We start from the raw sequence: 23,643 nt of genomic DNA on the forward strand, positions 1-23,643 counted from the left end.
GTTCTTTGCTGCATACCAGGATCAAAGGCATTACCTTCGTAGGTACAACTATTGTGTACTAGACAAAGCCATTATATAGTAAAAGTACATCCTCCTGTGCCAAAATCTTTCCCCGCGTGGCAGCAGGTGGAATGTTTGTATCAATCTCTGCCATGTGTAATTACTGAAGAACCAGAACCTTATGGGCCTGGCGGCGCAGGGTACGCCTGAAATCTCCTTGGATTCACCTGCCTCAACTAACAGAGACACGGGACACTCTGTCAGGCGTAAAAGATCGGATTTTATTAGCTGCAGCTAGTACAGTTGTCCAAGAAGTACACAAGGTATGTTCTCAGGAGACTGCCACTTTACTTTGTGGCGCACAATCTTATATACCGTATAAAAAACATTTATTAACTACATACACTCCCAGAACACATAGAAAGGAGCCAGTAAGAATAATGTAAAGATAGAACAGAGCCAATAGAAATGTCGGAAAACAAGACAGCACCAATAGAAGGAATTGGAAAACAAAGTATCAAGTGACTTAAGGTTGCCTCCCCTCCAGCTGTGTTTGTCACCCCTCCCTTGAACTAATTCATTAACCGATCCACAACGAAGTTGCATGTGGTGCGATAAGTTTGTGTGCGTTTGGAGGACAGTTGTGAAATGAGAGAATACTAGCAAAGGACAGCGAAGGCCAGACGATAAGATAAGATCGGCGGAGAATAGTGTGAGCCTACAGATAGTTGAAACAAGGATTAGAAAACCAGACAGGGATTAGTGTACTCGGTCAGACCTTAATACCAGCCTTGTAAAGATAGAGGCAGAAGGCTGTTTTGAACACCATGTTGCAGAATAAGCAGAAAAGGCAGAATGGACTTCGTTCGCTGTGCTGCCTGAGTGAAGGCAACATAAAATGGCGGCGGGCCACAAAATGGCGGGTCGATACGATCGTATTAAAAATCGAATTTCCTCATTACCCTGGACCACAATACACTGCAGTATTATTTTGCATACTCAGCCACTACATACACAGATCAACCAAATGCAAATCAGCCTTGGTCGTGCTGCAGTAGGAACAATCCATTTTGAATTGCCAGATAAGGCCTCATCTGAATGGGAACTCAAGCTGCCCGACATCACTGGAGTCTCATGGTACAGTCAGTCGTAGTAAGCACATTTGGGCATTCTGGTGGCAAGCAGGGCATGATGGGTGTTCCGGCCAATGACTAGAGATGTTTGCTAGGTTGGCGGACATCTCTAAATGTGGAGGATGGGCACCCATTAGGGTGATGGAGTCCATCCTCCGTCACCCTGAGAGAGTTAAAACCTTATTCCACACTCTAAATCAGGCCCTATATTCTCAATTCCTTGATCCAGTACTCAAGAACAATGAACTAATCTAGGATCACCTGTCTGGTCTGCCCCAGAGACAGTGGAGGATGCCTTAGTAATGGATGGGTCCAGTGGTCCACGGAGAAGGGCAGCATCTATCTACAGCATTTCATGGATGGAGTCCTTTGTGTCCCAATCCCTCAGTGTTCTCAGGCCTGGGCCACAACCACACTTCTGCCTCTCTCCCATTGGACATCAATGTCTCTAGAGTTTCTAGGCTCTTGTGGAATCCTCACCAGGCTTCGACATGCGGATTGTCCAACACTCGTTACCTCAGTTGGCCCCTAACTAGAAATTTGCATAATCCATTCATGCTTCCAAGCTCCATTACACTGGGAACCCTCATACTCTTCTGAAAGGAAGGCCCAGCCCTGTAGGAACCCAGCAGTAAAATTATGATTTTTACAGCAATTGGTGGATCCCTGATATATTGGCCCTTATGGTTTACCTGAGATTTCTTCCAGGACCCACATGCTTTCTGCACATTAATACATTCCAACCATTCCAACCACAGCTCCCACTGAGTATCAATGCAAGTAAGACAGTCCTGGTGAACCTGTACAACCAGCAGTCCAGGAGACCCTGGGGCAGGGAGGCACAGGGAGGGGACAGGGAGGACCAGCTACCACTGGGTGTCAAATGAAAGTAAGAGACCTGGTGAGCCTGTACAACCAGCAGTCCAGGAGACCCTAGGACAGGAAGAGGACAGGGAGGACCAGCTACCACTGGGTGTCCATGAAAGTAAAACAGTCCTGGTGAACATCTACAACCAGCAGTCCAGGAGACCCTGGGACAGGAAGAGGACAGGGAGGACCAGCTACCAATGGGTGTCTATCCCCCCAACCCCTGGAGAAGAGACTACTCAGCCCTGACACAATCATGATGGCTGTCATGGGTGGCTGATAGCAGGGGGCTGCTTTGAGACGGAGGCTGTTGAAGAGAGTGCCTCTGATCTCTCAGCTTTCACTTGGTGCCATTCTGAGGCCTGTTGTCGATAACTTTTCAATGGATCAACACTTCCTCACTCTCTCTCCTGCCGCGGGGGGCAGGATTGAGTCCCAAGAGGCTTCAGAGTAGAGGCGGTGTTTCCATAGAGCCAGGCTTCTGTCATGAGCAGGATGTCTCTAGACTGTCTTCTGTGATGACCAGCATGTCTCTGGACTGTCCTCTGTGATGACCAGGATGTCTCTAGACTGTCCTTTGTAATGACCAGCATGTCTCTGACTGTCCTCTGTGATGACAAGGATATCTCTAGACTGTCCTGTGTGAAGATCTGGATGTCGCTAGACTGTCCTCTGTGATGGCAAAGATGTCTCTAGACTGTCCTGTGTGAAGATCAGGATGTCTCTATAGTGTCCTCTGTAATGACCAGGATGTCTCTAGAGTGTACTCTGTAATGACCAGGATGTCTCTAGAGTGTCCTCTGTGAAGACCAGGATGTCTCTAGACTGTCCTGTGTGAAGACCAGGATGTCTCTACACTGTCCTCTGTGATGACCAGGATGTCTCTAGACTGTCCTCTGTGATGGCCAGGATGTCTCTAGACAGTCCTCTGTAATGACTAGGATGTCTCTAGACTGTCGTCTGTAATGACCAGGATGTCTCTAGACTGTCCTCTGTGATGACCAGGATGTCTCTAGACTGTTCTCTGTGAAGACCAGGATGTCCCAGACTGTCCTCTGTGATGACCAGGATGTTTCTAGACTGTCCTCTGTGATGACCAGGATGTCTCTAGACTGTTCTCTGTAATGACAAGATGTCTCTAGAGTGTCCTCTGTGATGGCCAGGATGTCTCTAGACTGTCCTCTGTGAAGACCAGGATGTCTCTAGACTGTCCTGTGTGAAGACCAGGATGTCTCTACACTGTCCTCTGTGATGACCAGGATGTCTCTAGACTGTCCTCTGTGATGGCCAGGATGTCTCTAGACTGTCCTCTGATGAAGCCAGCTCACTTCTGGAGAGAGTCTCTTCCTGAGAACCTTAAATGATTCTTAAAGATATTGTTTTAAACACTATTTTTCATAAATGTATTTTTAATGTCAGATATGTGTCAGAGTCGATTACAGACATTTTGCAGAGAGATGTGTTTCTGTTTACTGCAACATCCATAAAAAAGTTATTTTTAGATCAAAGCATGGCCTCACTTATTTGAAATCTGAGGGTGTCACAGAGATTATTTACAGTAATATTGATGAGCTGCTGCTGTGTTACAATATTAAAACCACCCAGCACTATCTCTAAATATTAGATGGAAACGCATTTAGAATTTGGACCAGTGCAGTGTCAGTGACCTGGTCAAAGAGGGCCTGAAAGAGCTGAAACTGGATCACGAATTTAAAGCTGTTCGGAGCAGGGCCCCCCAACATGTGTTTGGCCCAAGAGCCCCCCAATCCGTAAGATGTCCCTGCTAGTATCGATCACAGGACGGTTCAGTGAGGTGACGTTTTTGCGCCGTTGGAAAGTAAAGGGCATTTGTTATTTGATTTTCTTCTTAGCATTTCACTCAGTTTAAAATCAATGTCAGTTTTTTTCATGCATATTTTTAAAATGTTCAGTGTAGGTGACACGTCTGCTCGCAGTTTTTATTGCTTTATAATAGGATTACTGATTCTCTGCAGCTTGCAGGATCTAACAGGCCAACTTTGGACTTAGTATGTGTGAATGCCCTTAGCACCTGGGTGCAGCAATGCAAATGAATTGAATTATCATAGGATGTCGTGTTAAGAGCGTAGGGCCAGATGTAGAAAGCTTTTTGCATGGTGCAAACTGCGAAAATCGCAGTTTGCGCCATGCAAAAAACCTATTGCGATGCTCATTCACAAATTGCGAGTCGGTACCGACTCGCAATTTGTGAATGCGACTCGCAATTAGGAAGGGGTGTTCCCTTCCTATTTGCGACTCGCATCGCAATTCAGTGTTGCTTTGTGACCAACTCGCAGTTACCACCAGAGTCACACTGGTGGTAACTCATTCGCAAAATGTGAATGTGAATGTCGACAAAAATATATTTTCAGAGCAGGCAGTGGTCTACGTGCCTACGGACCACTGCCTGCTCTGAAAAAACGAAACCAAATGGTTTCGGTATTTTTTTCATTTTACAACTCGTTTTCCTTTAAGGAAACGGGCTGCAAAATGAAAAAAAAAACTGCTTTATTTAAAAAGCAGTCACAGACATGGAGGTCTGCTGACTACAGCGAGCCACCATCCCTGTGAGTGCAGGGACTCGCTACGGGGTCGCAAATTGCGACCCACCTCATGAATATTGATGAGGTGGGTCTTTGCGACCCCATAGCGAGTCGCAGAAGGTGTCTGAGACACCATTCTGCATCCGTTTTTGCGACTTGCAAATTGCGAGTCGCTCAGACTCGCAATTTGCAAGTCGCAAAAACGGATTTTGCTACATCTGGCCCTTATTAACCAAAGGAAAGCCTTAAAAAGATCGCTGACTCAGCGAGGTAACGCTGGCTGCTGGTGGTGTGCGTGATCTCCAGTTCACAAGCTGGAATCTCTTCTGTGTCATCTGAGCCCCCTCCAACTCCCACCCACTCTTCCGTGGCCGGGGAACGGGGCATCACTGACCTAGGTAACGGTAACACCTGCCAGCTGTAGCACCTAGAAATGGCAGAGCGTGCATAAAGCACTATACAACAAAACACTGGTCATTGCAAAAAAAAATGCACAAATCTACCAGGTGTGCTTCTCAGTTTGGGGGAGATTTTTAACTCATTTGGGATTTACGTGGAATTCCAGGCTTGCTTGACACTTTCAGTAGTCATGAATATCTAGCGAATAATATGCATATTTGCAGGTTTTCCATTCAGTGAAACATCTGTCTCACTAATCATGCAGGACTGTGATTGCAGAAATGTAGAATTCACTTTTTTTCCTTCACACAAAACATACCGCCTACTAGAATGGATGATATCATTCCTGCACCTTGTAACTCTCATTGTTTTATGTAATATTTTCTGCAGAACTATTCACACAGGTATGATTCACTGCCTCACAGTCAAGGAGGCATTCAATGGGAGTTGCGGTGGGTGTTCTCATGCAACAGCCATCGATGTTGATGCCGCCCCAGATTTACAAGAGCCTGCAAACCTGGGGTAGCGCCAAAACCTTAAATCTCCCCAGTACAGACGTAACGAGGATTTTTTTTTTCTTTTTTCCTAGTTTTTCCCTATTTCCGTGTGCGCTGCATTCTACACACATAGAATGAGGAAAACACCCCCATGGATTCTTTTTATGCAGGAAGGTGTCCCTTCCTGCACAGAAACAATATTGTCTGCAATGCAGGCATCCTTGCACCATGGTGTGAGAGTGCCTGCGTCGGCACAGGCAGCCCATTGTGTTCCAGCTCAGGGGAGAGGGCAGAAATGCATTGTATCTTGTAGATATGCCGGATTTCTGCCCTTTCCATGTGCCGCAGGGCAGCACAGCAAGGTGAGTTGCTGCCCTGCGCCACGGGGCTTGTAAATAGGCCCCTCACTGTTTCTCTCGCAGTCATTAAAGTCGATCTTCACAGAACTGGTTCGCATTTGAAGATCTAGCATTTCCACGTTGTCCACACTCGTGCCACGTTAGTACGTGCCTGATGTATTCAGCCCAGTAACAAACGGGAATAAAATCGGATCATTTTTAATTACATTTGGATTTGGTATTTTGAAAATGTGCGGCTTTCATTTACATAGTAGACACTTTGAGTATTAGGCTAACTTGTGTTGTGGCTCAAGATTATAATATTGCTACCAAGAATGTCCTGGCTTTACTAAATAACTTAAAACTAATGCGCCTAAGCTTGTCCGTTATTGCTTTTCAGTGACCTCAGCCCGTTGCTATTCTTTTCAGTTGGATGCACCATGTTGCTGGTTGGAAAATCTCAGACTCACACCCCCTAATGTTTTTGACTAAGTTATGCAGGCAGATTTAAAAAGCCTCTAGCACTGGCAAAATTATAGCAGCTACCATCATGACACGAGAGAGGCAGGGTAGGGGTAGAAAACAAAAATAAAGAGTTCTGTGACATCAGTTGTGGAAGGATAGACTAGACAGCCAATCAGAAAGCATTATGAGAGAGCCGTTCTCCAGCAGTCAGACAAACAGAGAATAGGGAGGGATGGATCAAAAATGTTCTAGCATCCGCGTCAAGAATTTTCAATTCTATTAAGTACACAGAGGCATGGATTAGGCTTCCCTTTCTATTTTACTACAAACACAGCAGCCAATAACAAAGTGAAAAACGTAACATATAAACACTACTTTGCCCATGAGGCATGAACACCCTCCATATGATCCACCGATCAGGGCCCACCATATAGTAAAAGTCCCGAAAATAGGCAGCCCTTCCTCTTTCTTTGCTCATAATGAGCCGTATTCAGAAATAAACTGGACTGAAGAATAACATTGTCCAAACATTTGAAATCATCGTCCTTAATGATCCACCATGGTCCCACAATGGATGATGAACCAAAGAACTGACACAGCAGGTGCACCTTCAGGGTCAGACATCTGTCATCTCTCCTATGGCTTCAAGAAACTATCCCTAACTCCTAAGCTGGTTTTGCATCTGTAAAGAGAAAATTTGTCGTAATATTTTGCCTTCAAAACTCTATATCATGAATATACTGTAAAGGGTGGGAAAAATATACAGCTTACAAATCATTAGAACACCTCATGCAATGTATAAACATTGATCAGCCTTCTTAGTGGGATAATCCTCACGTCCGTGACCTTAATAGAATTGAAAAGTATTGACGCAAATGCTAGAAAAGTTTTGATTTATTGTCAGGACCGGAGGCTTCGGATTATGCTAGCTTAAATATGTGCAGTAACACCAGATGCCACATCAATAGGTTTATGATAAAACAACTTGAATGTAGAATCTGTAGACCAGTTGGCCGCAGTCCTGACATCTTCCAGCCTAGACCCCAAATAAAAGGCCTTAGAAGCCATGACTCCTCTCATCCAGTGAGCCCCAAAAATAGAAGTATAAATACCACCTTCTCCTAAAATCCATCTGATCCAGCACGCTAGAGTAGCAGAAGAAATTGGACCAAAAGGCTTTTGTAACAAAATCAACCGTTGACCAGTTTGATCTCTACGCAACTTACGTGTTACATCTTCAAAAACATTAATACTTTAGACCACCCACAGTTTGGAATTATCCTTATAACATGGATAATTGATACAATTAAAATTTGATTTTGAACATTTGGAAATACGGAAAGAGACTCCTGTGGGAGTAAATACTCTACCCGTAGTATCCGGAGCCTTGACATCAGACACTCGTCCACAAGAAATTAGACGAAGCAGGAGAGTCTGTTTGGCCTATAATTGTTTTCCAGGAAGCTCTTCATTAGCTGGCCAAGACTACAGAAATTTTAACTCCACAATATATTCCCAACAGGAGGAGTATTTAGGAAGTGGAGGTTTACCATACATACACCCTGTAAAAGTTTACATTTCATGAGATGGTCACCCACAGGCTTACCGTCTATCCGGGGATGCTTTGCTGAGATGGCGTATTGAAAATTATTTGCTGTTCTATATGCGAAATCATGAGAGGCTAAATGGGATAAAAAATTGGCTATCATTTTCACTGAGGTCCCCAGGGGATTTACACACTGCTGACTGCACCAATCAACCCATCGTTTCAAGGCAGAGTCATATCTGTTATGTTTACTGGAATGCAAGAGAAATCTCCCGCCTCAAATAGGTCTCTTAGGAGGTGAAATCCCTCCATCTTGAAATGTCTGTAGACAATCCAAGAGTTAAATTGATGCAGACTGAGTACCAGCCAACAGCCTCTCCCTTTCTTCTGAACCAGAAATATTGTACTTGCAAAACCTCCGGGGTGAGGATGAGAACGGACAGTTGCCCCCCTTTGAAGAAGAGATGTTACCACTTGATGTATAAAGGTACTCTCTTGTTAGGAAAAATTGAGCAGAGGAGGAAGAGAGGTTTGGAGAGGAGTTTCATAAAACTCCAGATGATATCTACTTATCGTTTCCAACATCCATGATTTGATGCCAATTGTGTGCAAACAAACTTACTCTGCCTCCCAACACAATCCCCACCGAGGGAATAATTGTTACCTGATTGAGAGGCGCCTTGATTGTGCTGTCCTCCTTTGAAATATGCTCTATAAGCGTGATCTCTGCCCCCTCGATTGCGCGAAGGGTAGAAGTTGGTTGTTCTGGAATTGCTGAAATTTCCTCTGCCTCTGTAGTAGGATCAAGAGGTCTGGAGAACACCATGGCATGATGCTCGATCTCTAAAGCGCCCGGCCCTGGTAAAAAGACCACTTTAAAATACTTTTTTGATTGAAGCATCAAAAAAGTGGCCAAGTATTTGGCTAAGTCTTTGACAAATTTGTCTCTGAACAAGACACGATTAGGAGATTGCCCAGCATCAGAAAAAACAAATTCGGCCAATCTAGGATCAATGCAAATAAGCAAAGATTAGAGCCGTCCAACGGAAATTACGCATTTGGCATTCCCCAGTAGGCAAATCGTCCGCTGAGAGCATTCCAAGAAACATCAGGCTTGACTGCTGCCTGGGATTCTCTTGCCAGGACTGCTAAATCCAGGATTTAGTGAGAGGGCCTGATAACTCCAGTAGTTTGTCCTCGCAACCATGCCAGTCTCTGTTGATGCCCTTTTTGGGTCCCTTGCATACTTCTTAAGAAACGTTGCCATGCTAGAATCCAGTTCCAGTATATCAGCTACTTTCCTGGGCAATGAAGGTCGAGGACATTCTGAACGAAGAGTATTACGTACATCTTTTTCAAACCCTTTTATTATCAAGGTTGAAGTGCAAATTCTTACTTGGAGGTGGGAATAAGGACTTGATTTTCGTTTTCGCTTGCCACTGGCTTGCATATTTGGTTGAACTCCATCAGAGTCAGAGGAAGAAGAGTTGTCTATTGTGTGATGAGTGTCTTGGCCATTAGTGGAGCCCCCCTGATTCATGGAGGATCCATAGCTGTGTCCAACGAAGACAGATTCAACAGTCTGCCTAAAGGGGTCTCCGAGAGACTGGCTAGGCTCTGATGAATTAACCTCTGCTGGGGCAGGGGACCCCGAGTCTATGCCAAACTTTCTTAGGCCAAAATTAAAAATGAGTAGAGCAAAGGAGCTTAGAGCTCTCACCAGCATCTTACCAACCACCTCGTGCTCGTGGAAGTCCAAGGCGTCCACCAGCGCTCTTCCATATGTTGGTCATAGGATCCTTCGGCATATTCTCCATATTGATCATCCTCTGGATATTGACGAGCCATCTTTTACAGGCAGAGAGTCTTTAAACAGAGGAAATTTGTGTAGAGGTAAAGTTTATTATTTGTATTGGGGGAGGGAGCCCTAGGTAGAAAAATGGGGAACACAAAGACTCCTGCCAGATGAAATTAGTATTAAAATAATAAAAAAATTGTGGGGGGAGGCACCCCAATAACTCCAAAGAGCAAGCTCTGTAGTATTATTGCAGGCCCGTTGGGTGTAGAAGTGGAGAAAAACAGGTGAAAGCACCAAAAATTGCCTCAGGCACATCTTGCTGGTACACACGCGTGCACAAAGCCAAAGGAAAGTGAACGGCTGTGCCCATGCGCGGATGTTGCAAAGGAAAGGGGACTACTCTCCCTCGTCAGTGCTCACCAAGCCCCTATTCCACTCCACTTCCAAAGGGAAGGACCTGCATGGTATACCTGCATGGTATACCTGCATGGTATACCTGCATGGTATACCTGCATGGTATACCTGCATGGTATACCTGCATGGTATACCTGCATGGTATACCATGCATGGTATACCCTGCATGGTGTACCTGCATGGTGTACCTGCATGGTGTACCTGCATGGTGTACCTGCATGGTGTACCTGCATGGTGTACCTGCATGGTGTACCTGCATGGTGTACCTGCATGGTGTGCCTGCATGGTATACCTGCATGGTATACCTGCATGGTATACCTGCATGGTGTACCTGCATGGTATACCTGCATGGTATACCTGCATGGTATACCTGCATGGTATACCTGCATGGTATACCTGCATGGTATACCTGCATGGTATGCCTGCATGGTATACCTGCATGGTATACCTGCATGGTATGCCTGCATGGTATGCCTGCATGGTATACCTGCATGGTATACCTGCATGGTATGCCTGCATGGTATACCTGCATGGTATACCTGCATGGTATACCTGCATGGTATACCTGCATGGTATACCTGCATGGTATACCTGCATGGTATACCTGCATGGTATACCTGCATGGTATACCTGCATGGTATACCTGGCAGGCAGAAGGCAGACTGGTTGGCCAGTAAGCTAGCTTTTAAGTAAATGAAAGGCGGAAAAAGGAGCTATATGGTTGTCGGTATCTATTTCCTTTTTTTGTAATTCTTTCCACAAATTTATTTTGTGATTCACAAACACATTTAGATTGTGTTTCCTTGAGTATTCCTTGGTTGAATAATTGGTCCTGCTTCTCATGTTTCTTTGTTCTAGTTTCTAGCCCTGGAGCAGCAGGGATTTAGGGGGCACCCAGTGTTTTTGGGGCGAGTAAGCCAGAGGCAACAAAACCGACATCACCTTGAGAACACTCACTGCAAAGACACAGTAAAATGCACATTAAGTAACATAAGGTGCAAAGCACAAGCGTGACCGACGTCTTCAGGAGATAAAAGCATAGGGCCATCACATTATATACCCCTGATAGGAAGGTTCCTGTTTGCTGCGAGGTGTCTGTAAACGAAGTCCTCAGCCAGCACTTGATTAGAAAGATATATTTACAATTAGCATGAATGGACCCACAGAGAAAGTCAGATCCAGCTGTCCTCTGCCAGAAGAGGAGAAACAGGGCATTCGCACTCTGCCAGAGGAGGAGAAACAGGGCAGCCACACTGCCAGAAGAGGAGAAACAGGGCATTCGCACTCTGCCAGAAGAGGAGAAACAGGGCATTCGCACTCTGCCAGAGGAGGAGAAACAGGGCAGCCACACTGCCAGAAGAGGAGAAACAGGGCATTCGCACTCTGCCAGAAGAGGAGAAACAGGGCATTCACGCTCTGCCAGAAGAGGAGAAACAGGGCATTCACACTCTGCCAGAAGAGGAGAACCAGGGCATTCGCACTCTGCCAGAAGAGGAGAAACAGGGCATTCGCACTCTGCCAGAGGAGGAGAAACAGGGCAGCCACACTGCCAGAAGAGGAGAAACAGGGCATTCGCACTCTGCCAGAAGAGGAGAAACAGGGCATTCACGCTCTGCCAGAAGAGGAGAAACAGGGCATTCACACTCTGCCAGAAGAGGAGAACCAGGGCATTCGCACTCTGACAGGAGAGGAGAAACAGGGCATTCACACTCTGCCAGAAGAGGAGAAACAGGGCATTCACACTCTGCCAGAAGAGGAGAAACAGGAAGAGGAGAAACAGGGCATTCGCACTCTGCCAGAAGAGTAGAAACAGGGCACTCACACTCTGCCAGAAGAGGAGAAACAGGGCATTCGCACTCTGCCAGAAGAGGACAAACAGGGCACTCGCACTCTGCCAGAAGAGTAGAAACAGGGCATTCGCACTCTGCCAGAAGAGGAGAAACAGGGCATTCACACTCTGCCAGAAGAGGAGAAACAGGGCATTCGCACTCTGCCAGAAGAGGAGAAACAGGGCATTCTCACTCTGCCAGAAGAGAAGAAACAGGGCATTCGCACTCTGCCAGAAGAGGAGAACCAGGGCATTCGCACTCTGCCAGAAGAGGAGAAACAGGGCATTCACACTCTGCCAGAAGAGGAGAAACAGGGCATTCGCACTCGGCCAGAAGAGGAGAACAAGGGCATTCACACTCTGCCAGAAGAGGAGAAACAGGAAGAGGAGAAAAAGGGCATTCGCACTCTGCCAGAAGAGTAGAAACAGGGCACTCACACTCTGCCAGAAGAGGAGAAACAGGGCATTCGCACTCTGTCAGAAGAGGACAAACAGGGCACTCGCACTCTGCCAGAAGAGGAGAAACAGGGCATTCGCACTCTGCCAGAAGAGGAGAAACAGGGCATTCGCACTCTGCCAGAAGAGGAGAAACAGGGCATTCGCACTCTGCCAGAAGAGGAGAACAAGGACATTCACACTCTGCCAGAAGAGGAGAACCAGGGCATTCACACTCTGCCAGAAGAGGAGAAACAGGGCATTCACACTCTGCCAGAAGAGGAGAACAAGGACATTCACACTCTGCCAGAAGAGGAGAAACAGGAAGAGGAGAAACAGGGCATTCGCACTCTGCCAGAAGAGGAGAAACAGGGCATTCGCACTCTGCCAGAAGAGGAGAACAAGGACATTCACACTCTGCCAGAAGAGGAGAAACAGGAAGAGGAGAAACAGGGCATTCACACTCTGCCAGAAGAGGAGAAACAGGGCATTCGCACTCTGCCAGAAGAGTAGAAACAGGGCATTCGCACTCTGCCAGAAGAGGAGAAACAGGGCATTCACACTCTGCCAGAAGAGGAGAAACAGGGCATTCGCACTCTGCCAGAAGAGGAGAAACAGGGCACTCACGCTCTGCCAGAAGAGGAGAACCAGGAAGAGGAGAAACAGGGCATTCTCACTCTGCCAGAATAGGAGAAACAGGGCATTTACACTCTGCCAGGAGAGGAGAAACAGGGCATTTACACTCTACCAGAAGAGGAGAACCAGGGCATTCACACTCTGCCAGAAGAGGAGAACCAGGAAGAGGAGAAACAGGGCATTCACACTCTGCCAGAAGAGTAGAAACAGGGCACTCACACTCTGCCAGAAGAGTAGAAACAGGGCACTCACACTCTGCCAGAAGAGGAGAAACAGGGCACTCACGCTCTGCCAGAAGAGGAGAAACAGGGCATTCGGACTCTGCCAGAAGAGGAGAAACAGGGCACTCGCGCTCTGCCAGAAGAGGAGAAACAGGGCATTCGCACTCTGCCAGAAGAGGAGAAACAGGGCATTCGCACTCTGCCAGAAGAGGAGAAACAGGGCATTCGCACTCTGCCAGAAGAGTAGAAACAGGGTACTCACACTCTGCCAGAAGAGGAGAAACAGGGCATTCGCACTCTGCCAGAAGAGTAGAAACAGGGCACTCACACTCTGCCAGAAGAGGAGAAACAGGGCATTCGCACTCTGCCAGAAGAGGAGAAACAGGGCATTCACACTCTGCCAGAAGAGGAGAAACAGGGCATTGACACTCGGCCAGAAGAGGAGAAACAGGGCATTTACACTCTGCCAGAAGAGGAGAAACAGGAAGAGGAGAAACAGGGCATTCACACTCTGCCAGAAGAGTAGAAACAGGGCACTCACACTCTGCCAGAAGAGGAGAAACAGAGCATTCGCACTCTGCCAGAAGAGGAGAAACAGGGCATTTGCACTCTGCCAGAAGAGGAGAAACAGGGCATTCACGCTCTGCCAGAAGAGGAGAAACAGGGCATTCGCACTCTGCCAGAAGAGGAGAAACAGGGCATTCACACTCTGCCAGAAGAGGAGAAACAGGGCATTCGCACTCTGCCAGAAGAGGAGAAACAGGGCATTCGCACTCTGCCAGAAGAGGAGAAACAGGGCATTCACACTCGGCCAGAAGAGGAGAAACAGGGCATTTACACTCTGCCAGAAGAGGAGAAACAGGAAGAGGAGAAACAGGGCATTCGCACTCTGCCAGAAGAGTAGAAACAGGGCACTCACACTCTGCCAGAAGAGGAGAAACAGGGCATTCGCACTCTGCCAGAAGAGGAGAAACAGGGCATTCACAATCTGCCAGAAGAGGAGAAACAGGGCATTCACGCTCTGCCAGAAGAGGAGAAACAGGGCATTCACACTCTGCCAGAAGAGGAGAAACAGGGCATTCACACTCTGCCAGAAGAGGAGAAACAGGGCATTTACACTCTGCCAGAAGAGGAGAACCAGGGCATTCACACTCGGCCAGAAGAGTAGAAACAGGGCATTTACACTCTGCCAGAAGAGGAGAAACAGGGCATTCACACTCTGCCAGAAGAGGAGAAACAGGGCATTCGCACTCTGCCAGAAGAGGAGAAACAGGGCATTCTCACTCTGCCAGAAGAGGAGAAACAGGGCATTTACACTCTGCCAGAAGAGGAGAAACAGGGCATTCACACTCGGCCAGAAGAGGAGAAACAGGGCATTTACACTCTGCCAGAAGAGGAGAAACAGGAAGAGGAGAAACAGGGCATTCGCACTCTGCCAGAAGAGTAGAAACAGGGCACTCACACTCTGCCAGAAGAGGAGAAACAGGGCATTCGCACTCTGCCAGAAGAGGAGAAACAGGGCACTCGCACTCTGCCAGAAGAAGAGAAACAGGGCACTCACGCTCTGCCAGAAAAGGAGAAACAGGGCATTCACGCTCTGCCAGAAGAGGAGAAACAGGGCATTCGCACTCTGCCAGAAGAGGAGAAACAGGGCATTCGCACTCTGCGAGAAGAGGAGAAACAGGGCATTTACACTCTGCCAGAAGAGGAGAACCAGGGCATTCACACTCGGCCAGAAGAGGAGAACAAGGACATTCACACTCTGCCAGAAGAGGAGAAACAGGAAGAGGAGAAACAGGGCATTCACACTCTGCCAGAAGAGTAGAAACAGGGCATTTACACTCTGCCAGAAGAGGAGAAACAGGGCATTCACACTCTGCCAGAAGAGGAGAAACAGGGCATTCGCTCTCTGCCAGAAGAGGAGAAACAGGGCATTCGCACTCTGCCAGAAGAGGAGAAACACGGCATTTACACTCTGCCAGAAGAGGAGAAACAGGGCATTCACACTCGGCCAGAAGAGGAGAAACAGGGCATTTACACTCTGCCAGAAGAGGAGAAACAGGAAGAGGAGAAACAGGGCATTCGCACTCTGCCAGAAGAGTAGAAACAGGGCACTCACACTCTGCCAGAAGAGGAGAAACAGGGCATTCGCACTCTGCCAGAAGAGGAGAAACAGGGCATTCACACTCTGCCAGAAGATGAGAAACAGGGCACTCACGCTCTGCCAGAAGAGGAGAAACAGGGCATTCACTCTCTGCCAGAAGAGGAGAAACAGGGCATTCGCACTCTGCCAAAAGAGGAGAAACAGGGCATTCGCACTCTGCCAGAAGAGGAGAAACAGGGCATTTACACTCTGCCAGAAGAGGAGAACCAGGGCATTCACACTCGGCCAGAAGAGGAGAACAAGGACATTCACACTCTGCCAGAAGAGGAGAAACAGGAAGAGGAGAAACAGGGCATTCACACTCTGCCAGAAGAGTAGAAACAGGGCACTCACACTCTGCCAGAAGAGGAGAAACAGGGCATTCGCACTCTGCCAGAAGAGGAGAAACAGGGCATTCACACTCTGCCAGAAGAGGAGAAACAGGGCACTCACGCTCTACCAGAAGAGGAGAAACAGGGCATTCACACTCTGCCAGAAGAGTAGAAACAGGGCACTCACACTCTGCCAGAAGAGTAGAAACAGGGCACTCACACTCTGCCAGAAGAGGAGAAACAGGGCATTCGCACTCTGCCAGAAGAGGAGAAACAGGGCATTCGCACTCTGCCAGAAGAGTAGAAACAGGGCATTTACACTCTGCCAGAAGAGGAGAACCAGGGCATTCACACTCGGCCAGAAGAGGAGAACAAGGACATTCACACTCTGCCAGAAGAGGAGAAACAGGAAGAGGAGAAACAGGGCATTCACACTCTGCCAGAAGAGTAGAAACAGGGCACTCACACTCTGCCAGAAGAGTAGAAACAGGGCATTCGCACTCTGCCAGAAGAGGAGAAACAGGGCATTCACACTCTGCCAGAAGAGGAGAAAAAGGGCATTCGCACTCTGCCAGAAGAGGAGAAACAGGGCATTCTCACTCTGCCAGAAGAGAAGAAACAGGGCATTCACACTCTGCCAGAAGAGGAGAACCAGGGCATTCGCACTGCCAGAAGAGGAGAAACAGGGCATTCACACTCTGCCAGAAGAGGAGAAACAGGGCATTCGCACTCAGCCAGAAGAGGAGAACAAGGGCATTCACACTCTGCCAGAAGAGGAGAAACAGGAAGAGGAGAAAAAGGGCATTCGCACTCTGCCAGAAGAGTAGAAACAAGGCACTCACACTCTGCCAGAAGAGGAGAAACAGGGCATTCGCACTCTGTCAGAAGAGGACAAACAGGGCACTCGCACTCTGCCAGAAGAGGAGAAACAGGGCATTCGCACTCTGCCAGAAGAGGAGAAACAGGGCATTCGCACTCTGCCAGAAGAGGAGAAACAGGGCATTCGCACTCTGCCAGAAGAGGAGAACAAGGACATTCACACTCTGCCAGAAGAGGAGAACCAGGGCATTCACACTCTGCCAGAAGAGGAGAAACAGGGCATTCACACTCTGCCAGAAGATGAGAACAAGGACATTCACACTCTGCCAGAAGAGGAGAAACAGGAAGAGGAGAAACAGGGCATTCGCACTCTGCCAGAAGAGGAGAAACAGGGCATTCGCACTCTGCCAGAAGAGGCGAACAAGGACATTCACACTCTGCCAGAAGAGGAGAAACAGGAAGAGGAGAAACAGGGCATTCACACTCTGCCAGAAGAGGAGAAACAGGGCATTCGCACTCTGCCAGAAGAGTAGAAACAGGGCATTCGCACTCTGCCAGAAGAGGAGAAACAGGGCATTCACACTCTGCCAGAAGAGGAGAAACAGGGCATTCGCACTCTGCCAGAAGAGGAGAAACAGGGCACTCACGCTCTGCCAGAAGAGGAGAACCAGGAAGAGGAGAAACAGGGCATTCTCACTCTGCCAGAATAGGAGAAACAGGGCATTTACACTCTGCCAGGAGAGGAGAAACAGGGCATTTACACTCTGCCAGAAGAGGAGAACCAGGGCATTCACACTCTGCCAGAAGAGGAGAACCAGGAAGAGTAGAAACAGGGCATTCACACTCTGCCAGAAGAGTAGAAACAGGGCACTCACACTCTGCCAGAAGAGTAGAAACAGGGCACTTACACTCTGCCAGAAGAGGAGAAACAGGGCACTCACGCTCTGCCAGAAGAGGAGAAACAGGGCATTCGGACTCTGCCAGAAGAGGAGAAACAGGGCACTCGCGCTCTGCCAGAAGAGGAGAAACAGGGCATTCGCACTCTGCCAGAAGAGGAGAAACAGGGCATTCGCACTCTGCCAGAAGAGGAGAAACAGGGCATTCGCACTCTGCCAGAAGAGTAGAAACAGGGTACTCACACTCTGCCAGAAGAGGAGAAACAGGGCATTCGCACTCTGCCAGAAGAGTAGAAACAGGGCACTCACACTCTGCCAGAAGAGGAGAAACAGGGCATTCGCACTCTGCCAGAAGAGGAGAAACAGGGCATTCACACTCTGCCAGAAGAGGAGAAACAGGGCATTGACACTCGGCCAGAAGAGGAGAAACAGGGCATTTACACTCTGCCAGAAGAGGAGAAACAGGAAGAGGAGAAACAGGGCATTCACACTCTGCCAGAAGAGTAGAAACAGGGCACTCACACTCTGCCAGAAGAGGAGAAACAGAGCATTCGCACTCTGCCAGAAGAGGAGAAACAGGGCATTTGCACTCTGCCAGAAGAGGAGAAACAGGGCATTCACGCTCTGCCAGAAGAGGAGAAACAGGGCATTCGCACTCTGCCAGAAGAGGAGAAACAGGGCATTCACACTCTGCCAGAAGAGGAGAAACAGGGCATTCGCACTCTGCCAGAAGAGGAGAAACAGGGCATTCGCACTCTGCCAGAAGAGGAGAAACAGGGCATTCACACTCGGCCAGAAGAGGAGAAACAGGGCATTTACACTCTGCCAGAAGAGGAGAAACAGGAAGAGGAGAAACAGGGCATTCGCACTCTGCCAGAAGAGTAGAAACAGGGCACTCACACTCTGCCAGAAGAGGAGAAACAGGGCATTCGCACTCTGCCAGAAGAGGAGAAACAGGGCATTCACAATCTGCCAGAAGAGGAGAAACAGGGCATTCACGCTCTGCCAGAAGAGGAGAAACAGGGCATTCACACTCTGCCAGAAGAGGAGAAACAGGGCATTCACACTCTGCCAGAAGAGGAGAAACAGGGCATTTACACTCTGCCAGAAGAGGAGAACCAGGGCATTCACACTCGGCCAGAAGAGTAGAAACAGGGCATTTACACTCTGCCAGAAGAGGAGAAACAGGGCATTCACACTCTGCCAGAAGAGGAGAAACAGGGCATTCGCACTCTGCCAGAAGAGGAGAAACAGGGCATTCTCACTCTGCCAGAAGAGGAGAAACAGGGCATTTACACTCTGCCAGAAGAGGAGAAACAGGGCATTCACACTCGGCCAGAAGAGGAGAAACAGGGCATTTACACTCTGCCAGAAGAGGAGAAACAGGAAGAGGAGAAACAGGGCATTCGCACTCTGCCAGAAGAGTAGAAACAGGGCACTCACACTCTGCCAGAAGAGGAGAAACAGGGCATTCGCACTCTGCCAGAAGAGGAGAAACAGGGCATTCGCACTCTGCCAGAAGAAGAGAAACAGGGCACTCACGCTCTGCCAGAAAAGGAGAAACAGGGCATTCACGCTCTGCCAGAAGAGGAGAAACAGGGCATTCGCACTCTGCCAGAAGAGGAGAAACAGGGCATTCGCACTCTGCGAGAAGAGGAGAAACAGGGCATTTACACTCTGCCAGAAGAGGAGAACCAGGGCATTCACACTCGGCCAGAAGAGGAGAACAAGGACATTCACACTCTGCCAGAAGAGGAGAAACAGGAAGAGGAGAAACAGGGCATTCACACTCTGCCAGAAGAGTAGAAACAGGGCATTTACACTCTGCCAGAAGAGGAGAAACAGGGCATTCACACTCTGCCAGAAGAGGAGAAACAGGGCATTCGCTCTCTGCCAGAAGAGGAGAAACAGGGCATTCGCACTCTGCCAGAAGAGGAGAAACACGGCATTTACACTCTGCCAGAAGAGGAGAAACAGGGCATTCACACTCGGCCAGAAGAGGAGAAACAGGGCATTTACACTCTGCCAGAAGAGGAGAAACAGGAAGAGGAGAAACAGGGCATTCGCACTCTGCCAGAAGAGTAGAAACAGGGCACTCACACTCTGCCAGAAGAGGAGAAACAGGGCATTCGCACTCTGCCAGAAGAGGAGAAACAGGGCATTCACACTCTGCCAGAAGATGAGAAACAGGGCACTCACGCTCTGCCAGAAGAGGAGAAACAGGGCATTCACTCTCTGCCAGAAGAGGAGAAACAGGGCATTCGCACTCTGCCAAAAGAGGAGAAACAGGGCATTCGCACTCTGCCAGAAGAGGAGAAACAGGGCATTTACACTCTGCCAGAAGAGGAGAACCAGGGCTTTCACACTCGGCCAGAAGAGGAGAACAAGGACATTCACACTCTGCCAGAAGAGGAGAAACAGGAAGAGGAGAAACAGGGCATTCACACTCTGCCAGAAGAGTAGAAACAGGGCACTCACACTCTGCCAGAAGAGGAGAAACAGGGCATTCGCACTCTGCCAGAAGAGGAGAAACAGGGCATTCACACTCTGCCAGAAGAGGAGAAACAGGGCACTCACGCTCTACCAGAAGAGGAGAAACAGGGCATTCACACTCTGCCAGAAGAGTAGAAACAGGGCACTCACACTCTGCCAGAAGAGTAGAAACAGGGCACTCACACTCTGCCAGAAGAGGAGAAACAGGGCATTCGCACTCTGCCAGAAGAGGAGAAACAGGGCATTCGCACTCTGCCAGAAGAGTAGAAACAGGGCATTTACACTCTGCCAGAAGAGGAGAACCAGGGCATTCACACTCGGCCAGAAGAGGAGAACAAGGACATTCACACTCTGCCAGAAGAGGAGAAACAGGAAGAGGAGAAACAGGGCATTCACACTCTGCCAGAAGAGTAGAAACAGGGCACTCACACTCTGCCAGAAGAGTAGAAACAGGGCATTCGCACTCTGCCAGAAGAGGAGAAACAGGGCATTCACACTCTGCCAGAAGAGGAGAAACAGGGCATTCGCACTCTGCCAGAAGAGGAGAAACAGGGCATTCTCACTCTGCCAGAAGAGAAGAAACAGGGCATTCACACTCTGCCAGAAGAGGAGAACCAGGGCATTCGCACTGCCAGAAGAGGAGAAACAGGGCATTCACACTCTGCCAGAAGAGGAGAAACAGGGCATTCGCACTCAGCCAGAAGAGGAGAACAAGGGCATTCACACTCTGCCAGAAGAGGAGAAACAGGAAGAGGAGAAAAAGGGCATTCGCACTCTGCCAGAAGAGTAGAAACAGGGCACTCACACTCTGCCAGAAGAGGAGAAACAGGGCATTCGCACTCTGTCAGAAGAGGACAAACAGGGCACTCGCACTCTGCCAGAAGAGGAGAAACAGGGCATTCGCACTCTGCCAGAAGAGGAGAAACAGGGCATTCGCACTCTGCCAGAAGAGGAGAAACAGGGCATTCGCACTCTGCCAGAAGAGGAGAACAAGGACATTCACACTCTGCCAGAAGAGGAGAACCAGGGCATTCACACTCTGCCAGAAGAGGAGAAACAGGGCATTCACACTCTGCCAGAAGATGAGAACAAGGACATTCACACTCTGCCAGAAGAGGAGAAACAGGAAGAGGAGAAACAGGGCATTCGCACTCTGCCAGAAGAGGAGAAACAGGGCATTCGCACTCTGCCAGAAGAGGCGAACAAGGACATTCACACTCTGCCAGAAGAGGAGAAACAGGAAGAGGAGAAACAGGGCATTCACACTCTGCCAGAAGAGGAGAAACAGGGCATTCGCACTCTGCCAGAAGAGTAGAAACAGGGCATTCGCACTCTGCCAGAAGAGGAGAAACAGGGCATTCACACTCTGCCAGAAGAGGAGAAACAGGGCATTCGCACTCTGCCAGAAGAGGAGAAACAGGGCACTCACGCTCTGCCAGAAGAGGAGAACCAGGAAGAGGAGAAACAGGGCATTCTCACTCTGCCAGAATAGGAGAAACAGGGCATTTACACTCTGCCAGGAGAGGAGAAACAGGGCATTTACACTCTGCCAGAAGAGGAGAACCAGGGCATTCACACTCTGCCAGAAGAGGAGAACCAGGAAGAGGAGAAACAGGGCATTCACACTCTGCCAGAAGAGTAGAAACAGGGCACTCACACTCTGCCAGAAGAGTAGAAACAGGGCACTCACACTCTGCCAGAAGAGGAGAAACAGGGCACTCACGCTCTGCCAGAAGAGGAGAAACAGGGCATTCGGACTCTGCCAGAAGAGGAGAAACAGGGCACTCGCGCTCTGCCAGAAGAGGAGAAACAGGGCATTCGCACTCTGCCAGAAGAGGAGAAACAGGGCATTCGCACTCTGCCAGAAGAGGAGAAACAGGGCATTCGCACTCTGCCAGAAGAGTAGAAACAGGGTACTCACACTCTGCCAGAAGAGGAGAAACAGGGCATTCGCACTCTGCCAGAAGAGTAGAAACAGGGCACTCACACTCTGCCAGAAGAGGAGAAACAGGGCATTCGCACTCTGCCAGAAGAGGAGAAACAGGGCATTCACACTCTGCCAGAAGAGGAGAAACAGGGCATTGACACTCGGCCAGAAGAGGAGAAACAGGGCATTTACACTCTGCCAGAAGAGGAGAAACAGGAAGAGGAGAAACAGGGCATTCACACTCTGCCAGAAGAGTAGAAACAGGGCACTCACACTCTGCCAGAAGAGGAGAAACAGAGCATTCGCACTCTGCCAGAAGAGGAGAAACAGGGCATTTGCACTCTGCCAGAAGAGGAGAAACAGGGCATTCACGCTCTGCCAGAAGAGGAGAAACAGGGCATTCGCACTCTGCCAGAAGAGGAGAAACAGGGCATTCACACTCTGCCAGAAGAGGAGAAACAGGGCATTCGCACTCTGCCAGAAGAGGAGAAACAGGGCATTCGCACTCTGCCAGAAGAGGAGAAACAGGGCATTCACACTCGGCCAGAAGAGGAGAAACAGGGCATTTACACTCTGCCAGAAGAGGAGAAACAGGAAGAGGAGAAACAGGGCATTCGCACTCTGCCAGAAGAGTAGAAACAGGGCACTCACACTCTGCCAGAAGAGGAGAAACAGGGCATTCGCACTCTGCCAGAAGAGGAGAAACAGGGCATTCACAATCTGCCAGAAGAGGAGAAACAGGGCATTCACGCTCTGCCAGAAGAGGAGAAACAGGGCATTCACACTCTGCCAGAAGAGGAGAAACAGGGCATTCACACTCTGCCAGAAGAGGAGAAACAGGGCATTTACACTCTGCCAGAAGAGGAGAACCAGGGCATTCACACTCGGCCAGAAGAGTAGAAACAGGGCATTTACACTCTGCCAGAAGAGGAGAAACAGGGCATTCACACTCTGCCAGAAGAGGAGAAACAGGGCATTCGCACTCTGCCAGAAGAGGAGAAACAGGGCATTCTCACTCTGCCAGAAGAGGAGAAACAGGGCATTTACACTCTGCCAGAAGAGGAGAAACAGGGCATTCACACTCGGCCAGAAGAGGAGAAACAGGGCATTTACACTCTGCCAGAAGAGGAGAAACAGGAAGAGGAGAAACAGGGCATTCGCACTCTGCCAGAAGAGTAGAAACAGGGCACTCACACTCTGCCAGAAGAGGAGAAACAGGGCATTCGCACTCTGCCAGAAGAGGAGAAACAGGGCATTCGCACTCTGCCAGAAGAAGAGAAACAGGGCACTCACGCTCTGCCAGAAAAGGAGAAACAGGGCATTCACGCTCTGCCAGAAGAGGAGAAACAGGGCATTCGCACTCTGCCAGAAGAGGAGAAACAGGGCATTCGCACTCTGCGAGAAGAGGAGAAACAGGGCATTTACACTCTGCCAGAAGAGGAGAACCAGGGCATTCACACTCGGCCAGAAGAGGAGAACAAGGACATTCACACTCTGCCAGAAGAGGAGAAACAGGAAGAGGAGAAACAGGGCATTCACACTCTGCCAGAAGAGTAGAAACAGGGCATTTACACTCTGCCAGAAGAGGAGAAACAGGGCATTCACACTCTGCCAGAAGAGGAGAAACAGGGCATTCGCTCTCTGCCAGAAGAGGAGAAACAGGGCATTCGCACTCTGCCAGAAGAGGAGAAACACGGCATTTACACTCTGCCAGAAGAGGAGAAACAGGGCATTCACACTCGGCCAGAAGAGGAGAAACAGGGCATTTACACTCTGCCAGAAGAGGAGAAACAGGAAGAGGAGAAACAGGGCATTCGCACTCTGCCAGAAGAGTAGAAACAGGGCACTCACACTCTGCCAGAAGAGGAGAAACAGGGCATTCGCACTCTGCCAGA

At 48.9% G+C, this 23,643-nt stretch overlaps 1 protein-coding gene across 1 annotated transcript in view; it reads left to right on the plus strand.

Moving 5' to 3' along the window:
• Positions 1-23,643, plus strand: part of LOC138301466 (nestin-like) — a 38,466-nt gene that overhangs the window by 11,056 nt on the left and 3,767 nt on the right. Inside the window, exons 2-6 of the mRNA XM_069241976.1 lie at positions 14,611-14,937; positions 16,664-16,906; positions 18,782-19,108; positions 20,835-21,077; positions 22,953-23,279. Of these exons, the coding sequence (XP_069098077.1) occupies positions 14,611-14,937; positions 16,664-16,906; positions 18,782-19,108; positions 20,835-21,077; positions 22,953-23,279 (1,467 nt within the window). The remainder of the gene's footprint in view (positions 1-14,610; positions 14,938-16,663; positions 16,907-18,781; positions 19,109-20,834; positions 21,078-22,952; positions 23,280-23,643) is intronic.

Source organism: Pleurodeles waltl, chromosome 6, assembly GCF_031143425.1.
Source record: "Pleurodeles waltl isolate 20211129_DDA chromosome 6, aPleWal1.hap1.20221129, whole genome shotgun sequence".
NCBI classification, from domain to species: domain Eukaryota; kingdom Metazoa; phylum Chordata; class Amphibia; order Caudata; family Salamandridae; genus Pleurodeles; species Pleurodeles waltl.